At 47.0% G+C, this 17856-nt stretch overlaps 1 protein-coding gene across 2 annotated transcripts in view; it reads left to right on the top strand.

Moving 5' to 3' along the window:
- The window catches only part of LOC116498519 (acid-sensing ion channel 2), a 565809-nt gene that overhangs the window by 527138 nt on the left and 20815 nt on the right, over positions 1–17856 (top strand). For both annotated transcript variants that reach the window (XM_032202830.1, XM_032202828.1), the window contains exon 3: positions 14997–15124. In XM_032202830.1, coding sequence (XP_032058721.1) covers positions 14997–15124 — 128 coding nt within the window. The remainder of the gene's footprint in view (positions 1–14996; positions 15125–17856) is intronic.

Here is a 17856-nt window from a genome sequence, read left to right as displayed (position 1 = left end):
ACTCAAAATAGCGAGAATTCATTGGGGTCGAGGAGACAGAAGAGGCTGGGCATGTGTGATGTTGTGGCTATGGGATGGTGCCTGGGTGGCTCACACCAAGGCAGCAAGGGTCAGGGACTGCTGTCTGCAGGTTAAGCCTTTGCTGTCCCAGGAGCTGCAGAGGTACCTACAAACATCCATTTATTATTATTATTATTAGTTTTTCTGTGCAATGGCAGTGAGATATCAGTGATGCTGGTGAGGTCTGGGGACACTGTGGCATGCACCAGTTTTAGAGGAGGGTAATCATTACCATCCTCTCTGGTCTTGACCATTCAAGTCAAGACCATTCAACTCTGTTTCCCTCCTGGAAAATGAAGAGCTTAGCACATATTAATCCATCCCAGGGAGGTACCGGGAGATTTCGTAGCTATAAGGCTCTTTGAAGATAAAAGTCTCTTGCAAGTGCTAATTACATTTAATTTCAATAATCTCTTTGGTGCTGGGATCATCCTCTTGCTCTGACTTTGTCCAGCCTGAGCGACAGGGGCTCTGGTTGACATTGGAGACCTCAGGCACTTCCTAAGGCAAACTGTTGTAGTCCCCGTGTGCTGTAAATCTGTGCTGAGATGGTAGTGGGAGGGTTTTTCACCTCCTTTAGCTGCTCTAGAAGCATTTCACTTGCCCAGCAGGTTTTCCTGCCAGTTTTGGTGGCTGCTCCTTTCTTCATCTCCTCCTTTTGTCATCTGGCAGCATCACCAAGTTTTCACTGTCCTTTCAGTTACAGCTCTCTCCTTGCACATTTATTAGATTAAATATGCTCAAGGCAGACCCCTGGCTCTGTGTCTAAGAGCACAGCTGTCTCTGGTCACGCTGTGTCTCGTTGCAAGAATGCAAAGTGCTTGAAGGAATCACAGATGGCAAAGAGCATCCAGAGTGTGCTCCTGGATAGCTGGAGTGTGGGCAAAGACTGACCGAGCAGAACAGAGGAGCAGAGGGGAAAAAAAGTAAGTGTGATTAATTATTCAGCTTTTATAGAGGTCAAAAGGAGGGCAGAAAGTCAAAGCTCATCAATCAGCTGGCAAGGAGTCGTTTCCACCTCTGTGTTCATAGATCCGTAATGGTTGAATGTGCAGAGGGAAGACGAAGAGGAATAAAGAAGCTCAAGTGTTTCAAGGGCTTGGTTAGCTCTGCTGGGTCTCTGAGGGGACCTTGCTGTTGGGTCTTGGCATTTGCTGCCCCACAAGGTGTGCTGCTGCCCAGACTTACCTGCAGCGGTGCTGGGCTTCACTAGTGATGGTTGAAACAGGGAAGGATCTGGCACTGTCTGGTTTAGAGAGGACAAAAGGGAAACTCTGTTCTCAGGTATGGGAAGGACTAAGGTGAGGAGAGAGGGACAGGCTGTGGTTCAGAAGTGAAGGACATGGGACCATGACTGGGGGGGAAGGATGCTGGGTGCCGCCTTGGAAGGTGCCTTCTCCTGCTGCCCCTTGTGCTGGTGAAGGAGTGAGGGAGCCCTGTCTTCACTGGTGGCTTAGCGATAGGTTAGATGACAACCTGGCAGAGGAGTTTAGAACTGGCGTGGTGCAGTCCTGGGGCAGGACATTGGGTTTGGTGGCCTCCCCGGGCAGGGCGATGCATGCGGTATGGTAGTGGAGGGCTGCTGGCATGTTGGCATCTTCCTGCTGTCTTATCAGGACATGTTTCTAATGCTTTGAAGGCTGCTCTCCTCTTTTGGCAAGATGACGTGCCAAGACAGGGCTGTTGATGGGGCTGGATGGCTTTCCTGCTCAGTGGACACCAGAATGAGATTGCAAAGCCATGCGGCGATAAAAATGAGCTGTTATTGAGCAGTGTGAAATGCAGAGGCATCATTACCGGTGGGGGGGTGAGGGGGGAGGGGTTGAACAACAACAACAACAAAAGTATTTTGGGTCTATCTAGGGTTGGTTTTAGCATGCTGCCACCACCAATGTCTATTTTGCTACCAAACATGCTGAGAAACTGGGAAGCTCTATGAAAGAGGGCTGCAACTGTGTTTTATCAGGTTTAATATTTTTGTTGTAGTTATTACTTCCACTACTACTATTTAAGGAGAAGCTTATAAAGATTAGAAAGGGAAATGCCATCTGTGGAGTTTGGCCAAGTGACAAATTATACTACATGATGTCGTTACTCAAATATTTTGGAGAGTGTGAACAGCAGAGAAGGGAAGCAATTGCCATTGCCTTCTGTCAAATGCACATGTAGGAAAGGAAAAGTCTCCTTCCAGTGCAAGGTCAGCATGAGAAAAGCCAGGCAACAATTCCCCCAGGAACGGCCATGTGCCATATGCTTGCTGGGTAAACATGCAGAGCATTTCATGGTGTCGCTTGTCCCTGAGCATCGCGCTGCTGTGGCTTATGCGAGACCTAAGTCATTTTAGCAAGAGCCCCAAAGCCAGGCTGCAATTCTCATTGATTTTCCAACACCAAAACAAGGCATCTTTGGAAGCATGTATGGAAAAGCTGTTTCTGCTGTGAAACAGCCCTGCATAGATCCTGAAAGGTACCCAGGTTAGCTGAAGGCAGAAGTGCATTTCTTCGTTGGGAAAGGCAAAAGAAAAAAGGCAAAGTATTCACTCAGGAATGCAAAGGAAAGGCAATGTATTCACACAGGAGCCTGGAGAAAAAGGGTTCTGAACCAGCTTCATATTCCATGTGATCTGGTTCCCTTTGTTCCAGGAGAAAGGACCAGCACTGCTCACATTGTTTCAAAAGCTCACTTTCAGGTAAGAAACAAATTTTCTAGTAGTCCTGAGACCCGCAGGGCTGTGTGCAATGTGCTGGCCTTTTACTTATGCATCCTCCCCAGGCTAATTTATGTGGGGATGCTTCAGCACATGTATGAAGTCCCAGTTCAGCTCAGGCTGTTGATCCCCACAGGTAGGCAGAAGATCCTCCCAGTTTGCTCCCTGTAATCTCTAGCTTCACTGGAGCTGGAGACCTCTCTCCATCACTTCAGCAGCCTCTTCCTCCAAGGCAGTCAGGTCACACAGGTCTTCCTTCAATCTAATTTGCATATAGAGCTAAACCAGCTCTGCACTGTAACCCTGGCACGAGGCATATTGGAGGCAATTATGGGAAAAAATGGCAAAAATCCTGTTTATTTCAGCGATACCCCAATGGAGATGCATTTATCATGCTGCAAGTTCTTATCTGAGCATGTTCCCATGGGAAAAATTGACACATTTTGACGATACACAGCAGTTTGTTATACCCCGTCCCAGGAGCCAGAAACAATTTATCTTCAGTGTCTAATCTTAATGCCTTCAGTACAGATATTTATTTCTATAATGATAGTAATGGCCTCACAGGATTGTCTGTATGGATGTTCTGTGGGCTGCCATGAATACTGCAATAGTAAAAACAATAATTAAGTATTACTACAGCAATACAAGTTAGTACTGAACTCAGGAAAGCCACAAAGTTGTCAGAGCAGGATCTGTCACATCTCCAGCTCTTGGCTCCAACCCATGCCACTGCGGCCAAGGGAGATGGGTTTGGTGTTGCACCGGAGCAGAGCAAGGTGCTGGGGGCTGGATTTGGCCATTTTGCTGCCTCAGGGTGGGATGTCGACACACAGTAGCCCATGCAAGCCCAGGGCTGGTGCTGTAAGGATGGCAAGCAGGTCCCATGAATGCAGGGACCCTCTTTCTGCACCCCGTTATGGGGCAAGAACTGAAGTTTCCAGAGCCAAAATCTTCCCTTTGGGGTTGGAGGTGGGGTCTCTAAGGCATTATGATGCAGATTTGGGGGTCGGGTATGACAGGAGGGCATGGGAGGCAGCCTCTTTGTATCTTCATAAATCCAATGGTCTTTCCTACCACCCAGCTACCTCTGGTTTTGCTTTCTGGGTGAGAAAGAGGGTACAGAGGGCAAACGGTTGTGCACGGCTTGCATGCGATGCACGGTTATGCAACGGTTGTGCATGCCAGGGTGATGGAGAACTCCAGCCTTTAACCATTAAACATCATCAGGGAGTTGTCTGCTTCCAGTCCAGAGATGTTTTCAGCAAGCAGGAATCATTTACTGGTGTCATTACCTTCCAAAGGGGGCATGTTACCTCCAGACCCTGTAACAGAGTCAGCCTTGTTTGGAGCTGCAGTGTTTGAAGGCACTGGTGCTTCTCCTTGGCTGTTGTGCAGGGAGGTTTGCAGGCAACTGAAGGCAAACCAAAGCTTCTTGGAGCAGCCTGAGGTTTCCAAAAACCGGTGCAAGGCAGATGCTGGTTGTGGGTGATGGAGAGGAAGGAGCTGGGAGGTGCCCATCAGCCTGCAAGCAAAGCAGGGACAGGGACACATGCACCACAAGAAGCTGCCCATGGATCCACAGTCTGAAAGCCCTTTGTGAGGCATCGTGCTCTTTGTCTGCTTTTAGGGTGCTTTGCCGAGCTGATCTGCAAGTGACCACAGTTTGGCAACCCACTTGTTATGAAACCTCCAGCAGGATTGGTGCAAACCACCTGAAAACCTGAGGCAGGCAGGAGCTGCTTCTGCAGAGCTGCAAAGCCCAGTTGGCTCTTTTGATTTCCAGATCAAACGCATTCACTGTCAGTTGATCCAGCTTGGATTTTTTTTTTTTTCAAATATTTTCCTGTCAATGGAAATGCTCTGCTCCCTTCTGATGTTTGCCTGTGTTGTATTCATAGAGAGGATTCACATCCGTGTTTAGGCTCTGTCTTGCCAGACGATGCACAGCCCAAGCTGTGTTGGCCTCCTCCCAGCTCCTGGGATCCCCGCTCCTCAGCCCAGCCCAGCAGCTTTGGTGTCTCCTCTCCCCGTCTCCATCGGTCTGGCTTCTGCAACGAGAACCAAAGGTGGTATTTCTGATGTGGTTTCACTACCGAGCTTCTCTTAGAATCACAGAATCATTTAGGCTGGAAAAGAGCTTTGAGACCATCACCCAAGTCTAACCATCACCCTAACCAACCAAGACCTTTGCTTTTAAATGTCATTTCTTTGTGTGTGTTGGCACCTGAGAAGGTGGGTTTGGGTGAAGAACAGCATGACCAAGCTCTGGCAGCTGGAGTAACCCTCTGTTACCCATCAAAAAGAGATTTCTCACCTAAAGAAGTCAAGCAGCTGCCAAAAGCTGGGGTGGAAAATAACGCAGGGGCTGCGGAGGGACCCTAGTGACCATGGTCTGCTCTGAAGTGGCCAAAAAGCAGGGAGCTGAGCATTCCCTTTGCTCTGTCTGCCTTGCAAAACTCACCTCCCTCCCCAAAATCTCAGCCAGTCCAGCTATGTCTTGTGCTCCCTCCAGCTGCTCTGTTTCACGTCCTGCCCTCTCTTGTGCTGCTTCTTTCTCACCTTGCCTTGCAAAAGCTCAGAAAAAAACTCTGACATCAACACACCATTAGTCTTCTTAAATCTCCAGGTCAGCACTGACTGATTTTATCTTTTTCCACCCCTTCCAGCAAAATTCCTTGCAGCTCTGTAGGCTGTCCCCCTAAGCTGTACAAGATGTAGTTTTCACAGGTTATTTTTATCAGAGGAAAATATTAGCCTGCCTGCTGCCATATGAGATCTGTCTGCGCCCCGCCAGCCTTGCTGTGGGCCGCACGCTACAAGACAATGCAAATATTTTTATATATAGCAGCCCTCCATATGCAGCAGCGCAAGAGGAGAGGGCTGGGGACTGGTGGGAGGCATGGAGGTTTGGGGGGTGACAGGTGCAGGTGTCGCAAAGAAGCAGCGATGCTTTGGGCTGCAGATGGGGCAAACCTGGACTGTACAGAAATAAGGAAAAAATCTGTTCTGGTCAGCAAGGTGTTCGGTTTTGGTGTCTGAATGATGCACAGGGTGAGTATATGTTAGAAATCTTGCAAGTGGGGAACCCCAGCACTGACAAACCCCTATCTATAAAATAGGATGGGATAAATTAACTAACAAATAGGCAATATGAATTTATTCTGGCTCCCAGAGTTTTTCTTCTGTTGAGATTTAATACCCATTTGGCTGCAAGGGGTAAAAATTACACGGTGGGGAATTTTCTAAGGAAATGTGGAACAACCAAAACTTCTTGTGGAAATGTATGGATGAGTGCCACTGGGATTCAAGTTTTGGGTTGAAAAGCAAAATCCTAAATCTCTATAAAATACCCCAATGGTTGAGGCATTGCTTTAGATATGAGACCAAGGCTTACTCCCTGCGTTAGAGCAGGGATTTGGGGGTTCTTTTTTTATGTTTCCTTCCTCACCACCACCTCCAAAAAAAGTCAGCTATTGTTTTTGTGTATATCTGGCCAACACTTTGAAACCACAAAAAAGTGCGTGAGCAGGAGAAGCATTTCCCTCGCTGATATAACTGAAATACTTCTTTGCTTTAGTTATTTTTTCCCCACTCTGGCTGATGGAGTAGCTCTTTCCTGGCATTTTGTAATCAAAGAACACATCTGATACACATCCTTTTCCATTAAAATAAGTGTTTACTTAGTCGCCGAGTTCACCAAAGTGCTTTGAAATTACATCGCTCAAAACACTGACATTTATAGGCAATGCAAATTAAATAGACATAACCAGTGATGTCAGTGTGCGCAGGCAGGGCGCAGAGTCAAGGTTTCTCCAAGCAGTGAAAACCTCTCTGCCCGCGCCTGTCTTCAAATGTCCTTGCACCAGCAGTGATTTTATTTAATTGCACTGTAACTTCAGAGCTTTCCCACCCTTCCTGGCTCTGCACTGAGAAATTGCTTCTCTCCAAAAGGATGCAAAAGTGAATAAAACTGGCCCCAGAGCAGGGATGTGGCAGCAGAGTCCTGGTGCCTGCAGGGAGTTTCTTACTGCAGGCTTCCCAGAGAGGGTCCAGCAGGAAATAAACAGTTGTGAGAGGTTATCACTCTTCAGAGTGTCTGCAAAATGAGAAAATCAGGTGGGTGCTGGGGTGGTGCATGCTCAGCTTAAGAGGAAAATCTCATCCTTGCAGGATAAAGGACCAGTAGAAGCAATTTGTGGTGCCAGAGCAGTGCGAGCTGTGCAGCATCCCCTGGGATGGAAAATTCAGCGCTGTTGCTGCAGAGGAGCTGGACTGGCACAGCTCTGTCTGACAACCGTCCTATCCCTGCCTGCATGGACCTTGTAGGTCCTCACTGCAGCTGAGGGTGTGCCTTGCTCACATGCACCCCAATTTCCCTATTTCTTCTTCTGTCCTGCTCTGGGACTATCATGCGCTCCTGTGGAACCCACACTCCCAGAGAGGTGTCACCCACCTGGGTTGGGATGCAGTGGCACTTCCCATGGACCAGTGATTCTCAGGGCTGGAAGATCTCCCTGGCACCTCTTAGAACTTCCAGCTCAATAAACCATGTCCTACAATAGCTCTCACTAAAGATAGCCCCTTTCCGGGCTCCAAAGTGTGCCGGTGTCCCCAGTGGCAGTCCATCCATGTTCCCATGAAGGGGTAGAAGCAGAGCCAGGACCCAGCCGAGGGCACATAGAAATCTGCTTCCATCTGGCTCCCATACGAGCTGAAATTAGCAGCAGCTTTTTGACCGTTTAATATTTCAAGATGTTCTGGGGGAAGCAGTGAGGCTCCTGGAGGGGGATGGAGGAATGTGCAAGAACTGCTTCTGTGCCTTTGTAATGTGTCCTTTATTATTTTTATTTTTTTATTATTTTTTAAAATTGTTTCTGTTCCTGCAGTGGGAACAGCTTGCCAAAGCACAGCCAGCAGATGGGCAGCCTGGGGGGCAGGCACCCCCAGCTCGGGATGCAGGTGGCAGCATGGGGACCAGAGGGAATTATTTCTCCTTTTCTCCTCTCCTTGCTTCATGTTCCTGGCAGCATCTCAGCTCCTGCTCCTGGGGAACCCCATCCCATTTTTCAGCTGTCCCCCTCCCATGACCTCCCTTCCCTGCAATGAACAATTTCTATAGGATGCAGAGGTGGGAGGGGATCTTTGTTCCTTCCCCACAAAAAAAATAAAAGAAATAAAATAATAAAAGCAGCATAACCTGGCAGCACCAACCCTCCCTGCCCTGCCATGACCCCACCAGTAAAGCAGGTTGTGAGATGCCTGTTTCTACACTAACAATAAAGTCTTAAGCCTAACAGGGAGAGAAGCAAGGAACTTAAATATTCATTGCTGGCTCCTCACCGTCCACCAAGACTGCTTTAACATCTCTGGTCTCGGTTTGCCCTGTTTATTATGTAAGAGGCTTTTTAATAATATACGTTGAGACATATGGCCCCTCAGATTTAGTATGCAAATGCAATATGCTTAACTAAAAATAGATGATATGCTTAAAGTAGTTTGTTATAACACCTTCTGTTACTTGGTGAGTAATGAATCACGGCTGCGCTTTGCAGAGCTTGTATTGGATTGAACAGGGATCAGCCTCAGCTGCAGGCTCGCCTCCAAGCGGTGGGGGAGGTCGATGAGACCGGAGTCCCAGAGGTGCCATGTCCTGCCTCTGCCAGCACCATGGCCAGAAAATGAAGTAGAAGACACCCGAAGAAATGTTTGGCAGGGGGTTAAGTGGCAAATTGCTGGTAGGAAAGCTTTGGATGCCAGCTAGGTAGAGCATTGCCTTGTACCCTGGAGCGCTAGTTTGTGTTTTGGGGTGTATAGCCTGCACACATTCCTATCCTGGTTTGCACTGTAGGAATCAGGCAGTGATCAAACCCCACTGCAGTGCCTGCTGAAGGAGTCTGCTCACTGCCAGTGCCATGCCTGGATGCAAGGTGCAGAGCCAGCCCTCTTGCAGGCTTCATGGGCAGAAAGCTCTTTCCTTTCTTCTTTTCTCTCCTGCCTGTTATTTTTGCTTCTCTTTGTGCAAATGCCTTAACTGTTTCTCATTGAAACAAAGAGAAACAACAAACAAGAGGTGTCATCTTGTGGTGCTGTTTGGCTGGATTGCAGTGACTCTCCTGGCCCTTTTGCAAAGCCATCGAGAACTGTGAGCCCTCCATGCCCCTGTCGCAGCCCCAAGAGATTTTAAAAAGCAAAGAGATGAATTTTTTGAACATATTCTTTCACCAAAAAAAAAAAAAAAAGGAGAAAAAGGAGAAATGCTTTATATCTGATAACTGAAATATCCCATCTGTATCCCAAGAGATAAAAAGAAAGGACTGATTCAGCTCTGCAGCTAATACTGCTGTCTCGCTTGCCTTCAGTGCAAGCTGTCAGCTTTTCATGCTGGTAGCTCTTTCAGGTGTAGAGCTTTTGGTTTCCTTTTCCCAGAATAGGTTTTTAACCTCCTGCACAAAGCGCTGCTGACTTGCCATAGTGAAGCGTGTTGCACGGTGCTTCTGTGCCGTTCTTCTCATGCTCTCTGTCTCCATCAAAGCTTCCAGTAGCGTTCAGATCATCAGTGATGTGCTGAGCCATGTCTACCTGGGTCGTCCAGCTCTGCTCCACTTCCTGTGCAAGGTCTGAGGGATCTGAGATCACTTCCTATCTCCATGAGAGGAAGGCAGGGAAATTTCCATTGGGAAATGCTTCTTCTCCCCACAGCTCATCCCAGCACACATAATTCAAGAAGACTATCTCAGTGTGCAGCCCCCAGCACAGAGGAGAAGGCGAGGTCCCTGCTGCAGGTTCTCAGGAGAGCCTCAGAGCAGCAAGGTCTGATTTCCCAGCTGGGGGAATGGTTTGTAGAGGGAAGCTGCCTGCCACCCTCACATAGCATCTTGTGCCGCTCCTGCAAATTTCCTCTGTCCCTCTTAAATACAGGTGAGCATTTAAGGGAGGGATGGGATTGTGCATGCCCTGCGCAGCCCCAGCCCCACTGGGACCCTACTTCCGAGCAGGATGCGGGGTTTGTTCTCAGCAGCTGCCAGAGCTGGTGTCAGACATCTCATTTTCATCCTTGTGGAAACTCCTTGTCCCTGATTTCTCCCAAGACAGCAGCCAAAGCAGAGCCCAGAATAGTAAAATACACAGGACAAATTGTTAGAGATTGTTTTTAGTGGGAAAGTTGTGTCAACTCAATTGCCTGTCAAGCGGATGTTATCATCCCCCCCTGAACCTGATGCAAATATTCTTATTTCAGCTTCACTTAATCCTGTTACCAAGCAACTTTAACTGCAGCAAAACACAACACTTCCACAGAAAGGAGAGCACTCACAGGGGATTGGAACTGGTTTCACTGTAGTTAAATGGGTTTCTATATAATTGCATATTTTTTTCCTGTTAGCTTCATGAGTACAGCTTTCCTATAGGTATCTTTCCATGGCTTTTGTTTTTTCTTTTGTTTTTATCCATAAATATTTGTCTAGGAAAAACGTGAGAATATTATGCATTTGCCTGAGATTACAGAGTGTAGAAGAGGCACTGTGGAATCTTCCAGCCCACCACCTTCAATAGCAACATTGAACCCGTTTTACAGATGGGGAAAAACTGAAGCAAAGAACGAGGAGTGTCTGAGGAGAACCCAAGCCTCCTAGCTCTGCAGTTACTTCTGCTCAGCACAGAAGAAGGCTTATTATCCAAATTAAACCTCCAGGCCACCTTCTAGTAGAGCCATGGCATGAACCAGCTGAGAAACCATGTACCAGATTGAGGCAGGTGGGATCTGCTTTGTTTTCCCCCGAGCAGGAGTGGCTTCCGCAGCACTGCCAGTGACTGCTCCATCTATAAACGACTCAGGACTTGGGCTGTGAGCATCTTCAGTTCCCAGAAATTAGTGTTGAGCCCAGTTTCAGATATTAATTGCCAGGGAAAAATGGATTGGTTTGGACATAATAAGGCAGGGGAAGAAGGGGAGCTCCATGCCTTTGGCAGCATTTCTTATTTTAATTGCAGCTCCTTGAATGTTCAAGGAGAAGAACTTTGCAGCCTGCACCCAAGCCTGCAGTCAGCTGGAGTTTTATTGAGGTTTTCAAGCGGTGCTCTGAGCAGAAAGTCCTGATGAAATCCTGGGAAGACTGTGCCAGGAATAGAAAGCTGTGCAATCTGCAACATACAATACTCTGCAGCCAGCTTGAAGCACATGCTGAATTAATCCCCAATTTAATTAACACTACAGTAATCCTTCAGCAAAAAGAGCAGCTTAGGATTTGTTTGGAAACACCGTGCTGTATACAGTAATATATATTAACGTCTTCAGAAATGCAATCATTAAGGATGCTTTACTCCATTCCTAATGTAGGCTGCTCTGAAAAACTAATTTATAACTTCTGGTCTCTGAAAATAGGGATTCAAGATTGAATGAAGGTATGGGGTTGCGCTTCCCAAAATTACAAAATTAGTCTAAAAAACATAAGGTACAAACCAAACCCCAATTGCATTGAATTTATTTTTGAAGTTTTTCTGGCATCTGAGCCAGTCAAGGGGTTTTCAGGGTTACTTTGTCTTCCTTGATGGATGTCTGCAAGAAATAGGCTTAAAGAAACAACAGCAACAGCCTGGCCTGGCGCTCAGCCCCATGCCTCCAGGAGGTACCACTGGAGGAAGACATGCAACAGGATGCTATTTTCTATTAAAGGATGCTATTTTATATAAAGGCTTTTGTACAGTTGGGCTTTTAATTTTTCTTTCTTAGTGGAAAACAGCTATTTTGTAGAAAATGAATTTTTATTAGAAGTGGCAGTTTTTCAAAGCTGGTTTTGTGTTTATAGTTTGATCCTTACATGTTTCTTGCAGAAAGAAACAAAGAATGCTCCCTTGCTTTTGGCAGCCTTTCTAAAAATGCTGTTTATTTTGCTCTTCTTGTTATTATCATTTATGAAAATTAATAACTGTGTGTTTTAATACCAGAGTTCCTTCTACGATGTAGAAAATCCATTCTCCTCCTTGTGCATGATTACAATGGTTGCAAGCCAGGGTTTTCCATGTAAAATTGCAAAGTCTGTCACTTTTTAGTTTCTTAAAGATATTTGCAGACTGTATCTTGTTTGCTTGCTTATGTTTCTGAATGCAGAGTGGTTTACCCACAGAGAAAGACAGAGCAGTGCACAACACTTGGGGAAATCCATGGAATTAAGTCAAGGCAGACCCAGGGAAATGTGAGGCAGGTGCAGAAATGGGCAGATTAATTTCAGACCAAAGTGTTTCAACAAAACAGTTCCCGTTGCCCAACAAGTTAGTGAAAATTAGTGAAGGAAGCATATGGTATCACCTCAGAAGTGTTGGAAAAGGATCAACACCCAGCAAAATGATGGAGCTGGGTGGGGTCGGCACGAGTGGGTGTCCCGTGGAAATAACGGGATCAGGCGTTAAGTTGGAGGAGCAGGAGGTGGGTGCTAGAAAAGGGTTCAAAATGCACGGTTCTGGCATGCGTTCGCCTCAGCAGCAGTGAGGTTGGATGGGGACGCTCAGCATTTCCAAAGGCTTTGTGGGAATGCTGGCTTCACGCCCAGCACTGGAGCATTTGGGGAGCCCTCGCTGAGGAGGTGTTGGTGGGGATGAGACCCTCAATGGGGGGTTGAGGGACCCCTTGAGCAGATAGAGAGTTCAGTCATGCCAACATCCATCCTATGGCTCACGGAGGGAGAGGAGCCAAATTATGGCCAAGAACAGCAATGGCAATTTACGCCAGGTTTTTGTTGTGGTGGGTCCCAGTAATGGGGCTGTGTTGTTTGCAATAACCCCCATCATAGGAGCATGGCAGGGGTCAGTTCAGGTCATGGTCACTGGGTTTTGAGCAAAAGTGGAAGCCAGGAGCAAGGGTGGTCAATGCTAACCTTGTTCCAGGACACTTCTGTGCAGGGAAAACCCTAAAAAATTTCACTTTCTCTGCCGTTGTCCCACTAACTTGGGATTTAGAGGAAATACGTACAGCCTGCACATCCACCACGTGCCACGACATTCAGTAGCAACACTACCATGCCCGAATCGTAACACTGTTTGGCTACCAAAAACACTTTTGCCTCAATAAGGAAAAAATACGTGATTACTTTGTACAGAATGTTGCAGAACCAATGCTCTGGGCACATGGATTAGGGAGTGCCAGAGGCATCAATCAATGGGAGCATGTGCTTAAGAGTGCGGGTTGCAAATCAAAACCTCTCTGCCTGGTTAAATGTCTGACCCCAAGTGCTTGGAGCTGAGCTCTGGACCCCAGGGATTTAGAAGTACGTGACGCTTGGGGAGGAAACAGTTTTCATAAGTCCTATTTATCTCTAAATTCTTTCGGAGGTAGGAAAACAGAGCTTTAAAAGGTTAAATATTAAATAGCCTGCTCCAGCTGCTCAGTATGTAAAGGACAAAGTGCCAGCAACCGCAGGACACGTCACTGTGGGCACAGAGCATGAAGCTTCAAGTAGCCACTGTGTAAAGCAGCCTCAGTGGCACAGTGGAGCATTTTTAATGTTGTTTGCTCCCAAAAACTGAATGAAACATGTGGTTTGGTTTGTGTTTGGAGAGGGGAGGGTTTGATAGCACAGGAGGGGATGAAGGGGAGGACTGTGCATCTGCTCAGGGGTCGCCGGAGGTCTCCAGCCTTCTTGGACCAACACTTGATCTGTTTGGCTATGGCTTTATGCTGCTGAGTGTTACACCTGGAAGAATGGTTAGCTATCAAAGAGGTAGATCTGTGCACTGTGAGTGCTCTCTCAATCCTGACAAATCCATGTCAAAGCCCATTCCCACCAGTGCAGTCTCTGGCTTTGTTTGCCTTGGGAGGTACCGAGTGAGCAGGATCCAAGAAAATCCTCATTTGAGAGGAAAGCTGATTCCTTCACTGCCTGATGAGTCAGCAGAGTTGCCTCCTTTTAAGCAGTGGGGTCCTGAGATTTGGGAGCTTCGTGCTATCTGCTACCACTTTTTTCTTCCCCTGTGCTTCCCCTGTGCCCATGTCATCCCATGGCCTGGTGTCTTCTGCACATCTTTGTACAGCCCTGGGGCAACAGTTCTGTGGCTGTTGTTCCTTGGTGTTGGGTTTCTGCCAGTGTTTTGGATTGAATACAGTGCTGCTAAAATTTGAAATGCATAATAAAATTCTATTAAAATACCAAGGAATAACAAGAAAAAAAAATAAATAAAGAGTGACTCATCTTTATACAGAAGTTCTTTAGGTAGTATTTTGCTGCCCCTAAGCATAGATTGATATTAGTGGGTAGCTATGTTTTGAGGCCATACTATGCATAGTTAACAACTTCCTTTGCAAATGAGCCCCCTACCCTTTAATCCCATGTGCTCCCTTTAGTTTGTTTGGATGTGAGACTGTGGCAGCAAAGCTGAAGAAAGAAATGTTATGCACCCCTTTTGCATGAAGATGCCTGGGTGATAGAGAAGCCCAAGTCCTCATATATCACACTCAGGTCTGGTTTGCATCCCATTAATTCAGCTTCAGAAAGTCTCTTTTGAGTTGGTTTTAGTGGAAGGGAGTCTCAAGATGCGGAACATCACATCAGTCAAAGTGAGGAAGCCCCTAACTGGGTGATTTGTTTGAGCCCATGAGCTGCAAAGTATCTTTGTCCATCTTGAAGCAATTTCAGTAGCTGAAGCCATGGGCAGCTTTGGATTTTAAACTTTCTTCATTACTTGATTGCCCATGTTATGCCCTAGGTGGCCTCGGGCTGTGTCAGTGCCGGAGATGAGACTGCAGGGCAGCAGAGGTGGGTGCACCCCTGCTTTTGGTTACAGAGACCTTACAGACATTAGAAAGAACTCTGAAGGAAGGAGAAGTTTATATCTGTAAGTTAAGTGCATGGGAATGCATTTTTTTTTAAACTAAATATCATCGAGAAAGTAGATGTAGCCTCCTGTTTTCTCTAGAGAGTATGGATCAGGCTGGAGAAATCACAGATCTCTGAGATCTGGGGCAGACAAGCCCCTGGGAGGGGCAGCAGTGTGAGGACCAGGAGCCAGCAGATGCTCTTGGTCCCAATGGGGAAAAGCCATGGTGGCTGCAGCAGCGAGCTGTGCTGCATCTCTTGGTGCTGGGTTTCCCTCCTCCATGCTCAGAAACCTGATCAGCCAGGTGGAGCACTCCCCGCTGCTTACCTCTTGCTTTTGAGCAGATTTCCCAGATATAACTTCCCAGTGGACACCATCCCACCCACCCCATCCCGCTTAACCTCCTGCCTTCTTCTTTCAGAGGAGACGACATTTGAGGCTGGAGTCAAGGTTCAGATCCACAGCCAGTCTGAGCCACCGTTTGTCCAGGAGCTCGGGTTCGGGGTGGCCCCTGGCTTCCAGACCTTTGTGGCCACCCAGGAGCAAAGGGTAAGTCCCAGCTTTCATTTACAAACCAAGGTCCCTCCAATGGGTCCATAAGAGGGTTTTCATCTATGTGCTGATGCCCATGGAGAGGTGTTTTCATGGTTAAGAGCCATTTTTACTCCTTACTTCAAATTGGTTGGAGAGAGGACAATTTTTTCAGCATTACTTTCCATGCATTACCCACAATTCCCATAGCTTTGGCCACAAAAAGGATTTCAGCTTTGGTCATTTCCCTGGCTCATTTTTTTCATGGTTATGGTTCACCCATGGCAGTTGCTAAACATGTTGGGTACTATCGAACCTGCTGAGAAAAGATGTCTTTTGCCAAAAGGCTCTCACACTCACAAGAGAGGATTTTATGCGGCAGAGTATTGTGAATCCTTTCAGGTAACACAGAAATGTTCCTGTCACTTATTATAACTGGTGGCGGGAAGCTCAGGGCCTGGGGTGCCTCACCCTCCCTGAGTCCCAACAGTGGCACATCATCGCAGTGCAGATGGATGCAGTATGATGTGGCATCATTAGCCCCAAATCCTGGTTAGGCATTTGGAAAGCAGGCCAGCAGAATAGTTTTTCCCCAGCTTGTCCCCAGTGTTTTCACTCTTAGCCTTCCTGCTTCATTGCTTCCCTCATTTTCCTCACTGTTCTTACATCCACCTTCAAATGGAAAATGAATCGAATTGAGGAAAGTGAACAAGAGCTGATGGAGGATTTGCTTAGATTAAACCTCCACAGGAATCAAAAATGTAGAACTTCAGCTCAGAGCAACTCGACGAAGTCACCACCAAATATATCTTTAGGTCAAGGCATCTCTCCGTGGCCACAGGTACCAAAACACAGCTGAAGGTGCTGCATTTCAGTGAGGCTGGATGCAGAGCCTCTCCCCTTCATTACAGCACACTTGTGCATGCTTATCCTGGAGATAATGAAGGGTGTGGGTTCCCGGTGGCTGAGCACCAGGTGAAGACTTCTCAGTTAAGGAGGAGAAATGTTTTGTTGTTGTCAGTTTGTGTCTTGTGGGAAGTCTGGTGGGCTGGAGAAAATGATCAGCTTTATTAGCAGTTGTTTGGAGCGGAGCACTCAATTGGAGCCTAATACCTTGATAATAGTAAAGGCAAAGGGATCTTCAAGGGGGTGAGGCAGCAGCTGCTGGAGCCCAAAGCAGCTCCTGTCCCATCAGCATGCCATTGGCTGGCTTAGCCCTGTCCTTGTGCGTGCTCAGCCTCCCCAGACCCATCCTCTCAAGATGCTCTATGGCCTCGGCAGACCTTGCTGGAGGATGTGATGGAGCTGGGTGCAGCAGCTGCTGGAGGAAAGAGCCTTGGAAACCCATCATGGGCACCTTTCATCCCATTCTCTTGACATTAAGCCTTCCACGTGTCCTCAGCAAACTCATCTCTATTAGCAGCTGCTTCCTGCAAGCCCTAGAGGACCCGGCAGCATTTGGCATTACTTGTACAGGACATACAGAAAGATAAGGAATCTACAAGGATGGAAAGCTGATTAATTAGCACCAGAACTGCTGGGCTTCGTGTGCTGTATCCATCCCCTCCTGTGCCTGGGCATCTCACAATGCAGTCTGGGGACTCCAGCACCAGGGCAGTGGCATGGGGTCAGCCTCAAGCCCCAAGCCTCTGTTGGCAGATTCAGTGTGGAGCTGCATTCTTTGTGATTCATTTCATATCGCCAACCTTTATTATTTCATTATTTCCATTTTTAAAAGCTAATGCAAAAGAACCTATTAAGAAGATAAGCAGCTCAGAGAAAGGGAAAAAAAAAAAAAAACCACAAAACCACACCTCCTTCCCCACATCCATCCTTCTAGGGGCGAAGATACAGAATACGACAAGAAAAACAGATTTTAGGGGACTATGCTTATGCCTGTCCCCTCTTCCACAGGTTTTGCCTGAGTTTCAGTGCTGGGAGAGGGCACGGCACATTTCTGTTTGGTTGCAGCAGTTCTGTAACAGCTTTAAAATTATGTCACGGGTTGCAAAGCCATCACCCTTGAGACATGATAAGGTCTTTTTTTAACCTAATTACAACTGTTACAGCATATGCATGCCACTGTCTCATTTAATTACCCTGCAGGGACCAGCCAGGCATCACCCAGTTTCTCCCACCCCAAACACACATCTTTGATTCAGGTCCTGATTTAGTCTTTTTTTTAACACTACATCTTTTTCATTATGGGCACGCACATGCTGTCCTTCAATAAGTCAGGGCAAAAGGAGGAAAACCCCGTAAATATCACCCAGAGGAGTGATGTTTACCGCACCGCACCCTGTAAACATCACCCAGCCAGTTATTGCAGTCCTAAACCATGTGTTTTATACTACCACGAAGCACAAATTAAATGATTCTCCAGCTGGAGAGGGATAGAAATGGGCAGCAAAAGAGCAGGTTGTTTTGCCTCTCCCAGCTCTGAGGAGGCTCGGCTAGTTATAAGCACTTTTCCATGCTCAGCGCCAAAAAAAGTAGGCATGGAATTGAGCAAACTTGTCTTGTCTTGGTGGTGGGAGCTGTGCAGCATCTTTGAGAAAGGCTTTGGGGTGGAGAGAATTTATTTATGCCTGAGTTAATGGCTCATGGTGATAAATTCTGGACCTTTATTCTGAGAGCTTTCCAAAAGCCCCTTGTCGAAGGCAAATCCTGTGCCCGTGATGGCGCGTGATCTCATTAAATGTCACTGGAAAATGAGCTGTCAATCTGAAAAAGCATAAAATAAAATAAAA

This window comes from Aythya fuligula, chromosome 24 (assembly GCF_009819795.1).
Source record: "Aythya fuligula isolate bAytFul2 chromosome 24, bAytFul2.pri, whole genome shotgun sequence".
NCBI lineage: Eukaryota > Metazoa > Chordata > Aves > Anseriformes > Anatidae > Aythya > Aythya fuligula.
This window is presented reverse-complemented; position numbering and strand designations above follow the sequence as displayed.